Source organism: Neodiprion virginianus, chromosome 4, assembly GCF_021901495.1.
Source record: "Neodiprion virginianus isolate iyNeoVirg1 chromosome 4, iyNeoVirg1.1, whole genome shotgun sequence".
Taxonomy (NCBI): Eukaryota; Metazoa; Arthropoda; class Insecta; order Hymenoptera; family Diprionidae; genus Neodiprion; species Neodiprion virginianus.
In genome coordinates this window covers 24,141,089-24,150,781 of record NC_060880.1, presented here as the reverse complement: position 1 = coordinate 24,150,781, position 9,693 = coordinate 24,141,089, and the positions used below count along the sequence as shown (strand labels likewise).

Here is a 9,693-nt window from a genome sequence, read left to right as displayed (position 1 = left end):
TCAACCATTCTATAGCGACAGCAAGAAAATGAAGTCTATATCCTACCCTGTACCTCCATTAAAACATTGAGGAATATAGTAAATTATTATCATACATAATAAGTACTGCATTATACATATATGTATATATATTATATATATATATATTCTCGTTTGTGAAAAATCTCTTTTTCTCAGAGTCAAATGAAAGAAATTCGTAAAAAGTTGGGCAATGGCAATGTATCGCTGCAAATGCAATAGTATTATGACGTATATGTATATAGACTGCAGTATGTATAGGTAATAGCTTATAGAGAGACAACTTCATAGATGGAAACATGCGACATTTATACATCGAGTACACTTAAGAAATTACATTATACATGCTATCTTTTTTTTTAATTTTTTTTTTTTATATTGTTCTCTTTCTCTTTTTTACCTACGTAGATTCAAGTGAAATAGATAGTAGATAATTGTCAGAAGGGCTGTAAAGTACCGTGAGATTGGATATAGTGGCCGAACAAACTTAATAGGGCGGGTTTAAAAACTGGTGATCTGCAATTGAGCATTAGACTTTAGCATTAAGAAATTTTCCAGTTTTCGATACATACATTTGCGACTTGGAAAAATTTTCGCTAAAGTTTACAAGATGAAGTGTTGTTTTTTCTTCTATTTGTTATAAGACTGGTAAAAATTTTCAGGCACATCTGTAACGTGGCAGTGATGAATTTTTTTTTTGCTCGTGCCATTTGTATATTACAGCCCTGATTCGTATATGATTGAATAGTTCGGAAGGTTTGAAGTACAGTGGGTTTTAATTTTATTTAAAAACCCAATTAGCAATCATCCCTTAAACCTGCCAAATCTCACCGAAAGTTTTTCAGTGTAAAAGTAAGAGATGATTATTAATTGAGCGATCGATTTCAATTCCGTGCAACAATGTGTTTTATTTCAGACTTTCGTTTTTTCTCTTCTGGAGTTTGATTACGCGTTCCTGACTTATTCTCCTTTACTGTATATACTTTCAACGTTTACTTCGGCGTTTCAAAATCCCATGTTATATACACTAATATATTTTACACCTGTATACAATACATAACATACCTACATATTCGTACGTAACAATGACGATCTCAGAATAAGTGGAGAGTCACAGTGACGAACTCGAAATCTCTCGTTTCATCAATCCGTTCAGGATAATTTTCTTTCTTGGACCCTGATTGTTAAACTTGTTGCTAAAAAAATGCTCGTGCAACACCATCGCGGGTCGAATGACTTTGATTCAGCCGCGACGTACGAGTATTAGAACAGCCACCGTTATATCACCTCGATAGATTTGATCCGGGACAGCATTTTACCATTCTTTCTTGGCGATGGCAATCGCCCCGAGTGTCCGTCCGTCTCTCTGCTTTCGAGGCTTTTGTCTCTCTCCCGCATCTCTTGACCTTTTCCGTAATCTCGGCGATAAGATTTCGTAAGGCGTTGACACACCGCGTCCTGAAGCGGGGCAAGGCCGAAATCCGCTCGGCTGCTCGCTCGTCGGGAAAACAGATTCGTCGACCGTCGATTGACGAGAGCGGTGTCCGTCGGTCGGACTCTCGGTGTCCGCGAATCCTAAATGAAACCACCGAGCGCGTCGTGGAACTCCTGGAGGTAGGCGAGGAGCTGCGGCATCGTCGGCCTGTCCCTCGGAAGTCCGAGCCAGCAGACCGTCATCACCGCGAAAAGCTCGTCGGCGCAAGGCCTCGGCTGGGCCAGCCTGTAGCCGTCCCTCAGGCACGCCGTCATCTCGAAGGGATCCACCTCGAGGTACGGCTGCTGACCCATCGTCGCCAGCTCCCACAAGAGAACGCCGAAAGCCCACTGAAAATGTTTCCCTCTTTTTTAACCGAACCTTTCGCGGCACAGCCGAATTTTTTACAAAGATTCGTTATTTTATTTTTATCCCTAAGAATTTCAAGGTCTGCCCTCTTGCTCATAACACACGCTGAAGATGAAGTATATTAGGCGCAATCTTGCCAGCTTGACATGTGATCAACCCCGAGGACTTTCGATTTCACTCATTTTTCTTCATTTTTCAGTATCCGTTCAGACAAGCAGGACCCATTATTTATTTATTTATTTTTTTGAAGATTTTCAACTCAAGTCTGAAATTATTGAAAAATTCATGGCTCGAGATTAGAATCAGATAAGAATCTGAAAATACCATGGCTGTTCGCCTGATTGAGTAATGAGATGGAACGAAAAATCAGTACAATCAAAAGTGGTCTACAATCGCATGTCGAGTTGGTATGGAATGTCCGGTATACTATAAAGATGACAGATGACTTTTATCAATCAGTTTAGCGAATATCTATTTGGCCAAGTATCGTGATAGTGTATTGTGTCAATAGTGCGAAAAGTGTGCGATTTTCGATGAGTGTAAAGTTTTTGTATATTGTAACTTGGTTACTATTCTCATTGCGTATGGTAACTCGAAATTAATTTTTTTGTGATTTCTATCATAACTTGGTGGTATTGAGAGTATTCAAATCGTTGCATCAACAATACCCATTCTGCTAGAATTATCTAGTAACTTAAACAGATGAAATTTTTTTCATCCGAGTAATACTATGCTGTCTCACCACATCGGTGGCTGTGCTGAACTGATTATAGATGAGAGTTTCAAGGGCCATCCACCGAATGGGTCGATTTTCATTGTCGCCCAAACAGTGGTAGTCCTGAGGGAAAAGATCCCGTGCCAAAGCAGCGTCGGCAAGCCTGACGCGAAGGCTGACCGGTTCTATGAGGCAGTTTCTCGCCGCGATATCCCTGAAATTTTCAAACGATAGACTTCAATTTCAGTCATTGTTGATGAAACGTGAAGAAATTTCTAAACTTTATATGCTGAAACAGATGATAAAAAAGATGGTATCTCGTTCATTAAACAAACCGTGATTATATAAACTTAATTTCAAAATTATACATTTGCATAAGAACTGACTGAAAAATTAATTCGTCAATTTGTGATTTTTCAAATTTTATGTTTGTAAGATGCCAAAATAATTGAAAAATAATCACGTAATTGAGTTATAAAACGAATTTTGTTCAACCCCAAATCTCTACAGCGGTTTTTTCTTTGGTTAATTTTTTGGTTTCATTTGCTGCCGGCGTGCAAAATATTTCAAAATTGTTGTTACTTCAAACTTTCTGCGATAGAAATCAAAGTACGAGGCGCTTTGGGGCCTTGACTTTTTTATTTGATAGTTACAGGTGTTGACATCCAGAGTTTCTATACTTCATCATATCTTATTTTTCCGGAACTCGTTAATACATTGAATCCAAGTGTGTGAATTTAAACAAATTTCATATAACTTAAAATTAGTTGTGAATCGACGAATCATATTTTAATCCCTTTTGTAATCCATGGTAAGTTCAGTTTTTTCGATAAAAATTTTCATTCAGTTTTCGCAAATAAAATGTAGGCTGCGACAAATTAAAATTCAACCGAAATGTCTTGTTTGTTTTCCTCATATTTACATCCAATCAAATGTTAAAAAAAAGTATAATCTTCCAGTGATAGAATCCGCAGGTAATAAGAACGTAGATTCACTTTCGAATTCAGATATAATTTTATCACTAATGGAATATAGAAGATCCGGGTGAACCTTTCGTGATCAAATGCATGATGGAGAGTAAGATTTTCGAAAGTGGTTATGTACAAGAAATGACTAATACATTGACCGCACATTATAATTAGAAAATTCACAATTTGAAAATAACGTAGGTTGAGCATCTGCCGTTTCCCCTGCTTTGATTAATACCCAAATACTTTGCAAGATAAAAAAAAAAAAAAAGTTCCAGATCGTCGAAAAATACGAATAAAAAAATTGTTGAGCCAGAACTAAACTCCAGATTGTTGAAGCGGGAAAGCACCTATGCAAGAGTCCCCGCCCATGCAAGAAAGCTCCTGCCCTTGCGACTTGAGCACCGACGTGGACGAGGTCCCTAGCGACGGGATGATATCGGCCATCCGTCAAGTAGAGCTTCAGGTTAAGCTCGTTTGGCGTCGAGTTATAGGCCAGAAGTGGGCACGGACTGTCGAGGCAGGCCGCGGCCAGCGAAGCAATGTTGGCGTGAACGAGACCGGCGAGCTGTGATCCTTCGACGACGAGGAGGGAAGCCTGATAGGCGGATGCCACCTCTGTAAATGTGAAGAACAGTCGTCCGGTCAACGAGTTGCGTTCATTGGATCATCGTGACTTTTGTGAATTTTTAAATTATCATAGGTATGGTGAGAGAAACATTTAGACTTTAAGGTATTGAGTTCAGTCTTCGGTAAACGAAGGTAGCGGCCGCGTCTAGATTTTAGTCTGTATTCCTACAATTTCGACCCTTTTTCCCAGCCGATAACGCTTTGGGCCGGTGATAACGGGCTTCGTTTCCAAGTCAAGTTCCTTAAGGCGACTTGGTTCACCGAAGCAACAGCTTACCGTTCGAAAATCATGCGCGTGAATATAGATTGGTAACTACTGCGTCAGAAACGGTTAGAATTACAATTATGCGCGAAATATTGTAAGGGTCTTTGTTCTCGACAGGTAATTTTCGATGTAATATCATTTCATCGAGCTTCGGTTCAAACGGGTTGATTTTAGTCTTTTGAAATTCGAGCGAAAAATAATTCCCTTATAATTCGTCGCCGTTTGTATCTAGAACTCATTTTGAATTCATTTTCGTTGAACAATCGTAATTTAAAACTTTTTGTATACTCAGGGTCTTGTTTCTTGAGAAATAAGGTTATTTTGTATTTTGAACACATTCATGAAAGAGAAACAAAACAATTATTGAAGAACGGATTACACAAGTCAATGTTATACCAATATAATTGTGTGTCGTATAATTAGCGGGTGGGATCCAAGATTTGGACTGACAATAATTCCGCATGACCAAACACCCGAAGGATGATCTTCCGAAAAGCCAAAATTTGAAACCTCAAAACCCTGAAAGTGTAAGACGTAGAACGTGCTAGATTCCGAAAAGATGAGAAAGTGTGGAATCCCGATTTCTCAACATTCCGAATGACTAACAGTTGATGTGACCATTGTTGTTGGTTCAGAAAAAAGATTTCTCCAGAAAAATGTGGCTTTTTGAAAATTCCAATCTGTTACACGTGACATATTAATTATAATGTATTATTTCAACTAGGTTTTGAAATTTTTTCGGGTCTCTTGAATCACACATGTGAAATTATTTGAAGATCATTTGACAAACCGTGTGTCTGCGCATTGTCAACCCAATATACATTATTTTTGGCAATTGATTCTTACCTGTGACAGTCTTAATGATCACTTCTTGATCTCGTCCAGCCAATTCCAGTGTTCCCTTGAAAACCTGGCCGAAGGTCCCGACCTGGGCAAGGTTTCGACAGTACAAAGCTGACCTGGGAACGGCGAGAGCTTTCGCCTTGTCACACGGATCCGTTGCCTGGAAAAGGATAGGCAAGTTTCATACATTGTACCGTGTACCAGCTATGACTCAGTCTCTAGTTTTTGTGATCTCTAACCTACGAGGAAAATTAAAATTGCTTCAACGTGTGTGGAGGTTTGAAATTGATGTTTGATTTGATTTTCCAAGAGAATTCAAAAAATTCTCATAGTTAAATAAATAGGATAAATTGGCGAATTAATACCAAAGTTTTATCGAAAGTTATGCAAATAAGATAAGCCATAGTGAAGTATAATAATTGATCAAGTCTTCTACTGTATTTTTCACCGTTTCAAAGCGGTTAAAAATGGAAAATCATTATCAAGAACATCGTTCATAATCTGAGTCTCTTTTTAAATTTCTAGGAGAATCGCCGTAGCTTACGAAACTCATAATTCCCTAAACTGCACTCAACGTGTGTTCCCATCTCGTGGTATAATATGACTAGAAAAGTATCGATATCCAAATGCATCACTTCCTTATTAGGAACGATGGGATTCAAATGGTTTGTCGAAAATTTTTCGGATCGCAATATCCGTCCCGCCACACGCTCGCGTCTGCAGCCTGTGGGGTGATGAAGAATTTCGCGAGGTGTGGTTTTCCGCGATACGAACGGGTGTAACAATTCTGCAACTCCAGCGCTGCCCCTCGACTGATACGGACCACGAGAATGAAGCAAATTTCCCTTTGTCGAGAGAGCGAAACTCGGCCCGCGGCGCCATCGCCTGACTAGATAAAGAGAGAAAGAGCCGTCGGGACTCGACTATTCATTAATTTCAATTTTCCGGAGTTTTGCCTCCAAGCGGGATCCAACCCGTCCCTTCCATCCATCCGCCCTTCCACTCTCCGCTTCGGCAGTGTGCGATTGTATGTCCGTATATTCCCCTCTACATGTACACTTAACGTGTTGAATTTTGATCCATTCAAGGACACGCGTATTTGGCTCAAACACGAAATCCGATGAGAACCGTCTGATATGTCGGTAATCCGGTTGGTAAAATCGTGCGCCAGTAACACGAGGGGATCAAATATTACACAGTTCAAGTACACGCGTTACCAACGTATTAAGTGGTTCTCATCAGATTTCGTGTTTTAACCGAATACGCGTGCTCCTGAAACAGTCAGAACCTGACACGTTAGATGTACGTACCCCTGGACCAGGACACGCGACTAGATGTATTCGTTGCCGATGATTAATCTACGATACGCGTTGATAGCCTGCGTGGACTGATCGTGAAGTTTCAACGGCAACGATATCATGATGCGTCGAGTACGGGAATGAATTGCCTGAAGCGTTCTGATTGTACCTATGCACTGACTGTAATTCTACTGGTAGCTTGAATCGTAAAGCGTTTGAACGCCTGAATGTTGGATGTTTAGCTGTAAAGTAGCCATATCACAGCTGTCTGCGCAAAACAAAAGTGTGACGAAAAACCGAAAAAATTAGCGAGGCCATCAAATACGCGCACACGATATCTCAAAAACTGTGAACCCAATTAATAAAAATTTGGAAACAGTATTCTTAGACAGTTTACCCTTTTTTCCAATATAGATTTTTCTCTAATCATCGTATTCTTGTGTTAAGTAAATAAAAAGAAAGTTGTCAATTTTGGATGAAAAATCGTAATTCAACTTCAAAAGGATGTTCGAATCATATTGAAGGGTTGAAAAATTCCAAACCGTGGCAACAAGGATAAACCGTTCGAGAACACTGTCACAGAATTGGGAGTAAATTGATTCAGCGGTTTTTTATATATCGTGGGAACCGCAAAACATGCCACCAAGTGCAATGGCTGACAATGTCGTCAAAAGTAATGCTTCCTACATATTCATTGATTTCAGTAAAAATAATACGTAAATCAAGTTCGATTAACATACTTTTGGATAAGTCGAACCCAAATTGAATTGAATATTCCTCTGTTGAGGTATAAATTTCTAACATTCACCTACTTTTCAAGCCTGCATCATCAATGACTTCAAAGAGATGGAACCATTCGCAGCATAATTAGGCGAAACATTTTCATGAGTTTATTTTTTTAAATAACAATTCCCACCGGATTTTTACCCAAGCCTTTAACACCCAATATCCGTTGGGTCTGAGACCGGGTTTATGTACGGTTCTGCGTTCGAAACGTTGTGTGCTACGGCCAAAGCCTTTTATCCCGATAATTATCCTCCTGAGACATTTTGATACGGGTTGGTCAGATTTTCCATGTCATTACCGCACGTGCGGTACGATGGAGACTCGTTAATTATGGTTAGAAGGGAGACTCGCGACGCTGAAAAACGAGCGAGACTGTTCTCGGGGACATTAATATACGTGTGAAATGATCTCGGGTAACCAAAACCTGGCGATGACGTTTCCGACTTTTGACAAAGAAGATTTTTCCAGTAACTTGAGCGTGCTCACTTGAGAAACAATTTTACCCGTCAGCATCTTCGCAGATTTTAATAAAGACAACGTCAAATATTTGGATAAATTTTACTAATGCAATCGTAATTTGGTCTCCTTTTCTCAGTTTTCTGAATAAATCACTTCATTTTTTTACTCTAATCTTTTTATGATAGGTCGAGTTGTGCTGAGAATTCAACGATTGTCGGTTTATCGATATGAGGTATCGAAATTTTATCGACTATTCAAGTTTTTGGAAATCTTGTATCGCTGTATTTTGAACGACAAGTAGCGTGGTATAAAAGCGATACATTATTTATTACACATTTATTATTCGATAAGAATCGTTGGGGTGAAATATGCGCAACGAGGAGAATTAATAGAGATGAAACTCAAAGTGCAGTTATACAGACTCTACGTGATTTCCTGCTCGTGGGAGAGTTCGGGTTGAACATTCTTTACGAACACTGACAATGAGAAAATCTTCTAGCTTTTCAGTCCTTAAATATTATCGATATTTACCGTATGAAACAAAAATAAGTTTTGCAGTTGTCGTCGTAAAATCTAGTAAACGTTACTATTCTTTGATTATGGTCACTCATACTATATTTTCTTGTAACTATATCGATAACTTGATATTGTTGCAACAGCAAATTGATATTACGGTCTTATTCAACTGAAAGAATGTGATTGACTGAACAAACAGATTTAATATCGCAGTTGACTGTAAGCTGAAATTTTCCCATAATACGAGTATTATTTGAACTATCGTTGTAACAATACCCATTTCACTTTAATTCCCTCGTAACTATAAGAAATGAAATTTTTTTCATTAAATAAGATGAAAATTGGCTCGTTGCAACTCGCTAAATGAAATTTTTCGCCCTCTCCTAACAGTCGACATTCGAAAAGGCCAACGGTACATTATACCCCTGACTATACGAGTTCCTGCGAAGTTGATATCAAAGCGATATAGAAATACGTTTCGCAATTAATTTCCCCGTCCCTGCGACGCGACGTAATAATACAGCCAATTGTACGCGGTAGATTGAAGTAGGCGAAGATTCCGGAAACTGGATTCTCAAGCGTATCGTCTTACACCGTTGTAGGTATAAGACGCGACGCGAGCCCTGAAGGAGGAATAAGGGCAGACTCGGCGTGTCGCAGCGTCTGTATCCCGGTAAATTGATCCAAGATCAAAGCCGAAACAATCACAGGGACTTCCACCTCTTCTCATCCCGCAGTGCGTCTGGATCCCGAAGGGTCGCCGAGGAGGTCGCTGCTCCGTAAGAGAGGTAACCGCGTGTGTAACATCCCAGGCGCCCTTTCCATCCGCCCTTCGATTTAGCCCCGCACACTTGCCGACGTGTAGTATTATGCGAGGCCTCGAGGGGCGCGCCGGAGGGAAACTGGGTAGGTATTTCAACGATACGCCCCGCATGCGAATTAGGTGTATTCGTATGTGTGTGTTCGAGAAAGGTATTGAGAACGAGCCTAAGTTCTTTGTCCTTGACATCGAAATTCTAAATGGATGATACGTATGCATTTGCGCGTACGTTATATCATATGTTTATGGTGGTTATATGTGCGCAGCTTTAGGGAACGGCACGAGATAACGCAGACTCAATGGCGAAATTATCGAGTGAATCGCCTGATTTTAATTACATCCTGTGTGAAAATTGATTTTTCGAATTGACGAATGGGAACGATAAACGGCTTCTGGTCTAATATTTGATCATCAATGGCGGACGAAAAAATTGGTTCGGAAATACTCGTTTTAAACTTGAAACTCGATGAAATAATCACACTATCTGATTTGAACCAATTCGCCTTTTTCACGTCAGACACGATTCTCGGTC

The 9,693-nt window shown here is 39.7% G+C and overlaps 1 protein-coding gene across 3 annotated transcripts in view; it reads right to left on the bottom strand.

Annotated features, from left to right (window-relative positions):
• Positions 1-325: 325 nt before the first annotated feature.
• Positions 326-9,693, bottom strand: part of LOC124302550 (tyrosine-protein kinase Drl-like) — a 69,366-nt gene continuing 59,998 nt past the window's right edge. For all 3 annotated transcript variants that reach the window (XM_046758825.1, XM_046758827.1, XM_046758826.1), the window contains 4 exons: positions 5,286-5,442; positions 3,895-4,162; positions 2,604-2,790; positions 326-1,842 (listed from right to left, as the gene is read on the bottom strand). In XM_046758825.1, the coding sequence (XP_046614781.1) occupies positions 1,594-1,842; positions 2,604-2,790; positions 3,895-4,162; positions 5,286-5,442 (861 nt within the window). In that variant the 3' untranslated portion in view covers positions 326-1,593. The remainder of the gene's footprint in view (positions 1,843-2,603; positions 2,791-3,894; positions 4,163-5,285; positions 5,443-9,693) is intronic.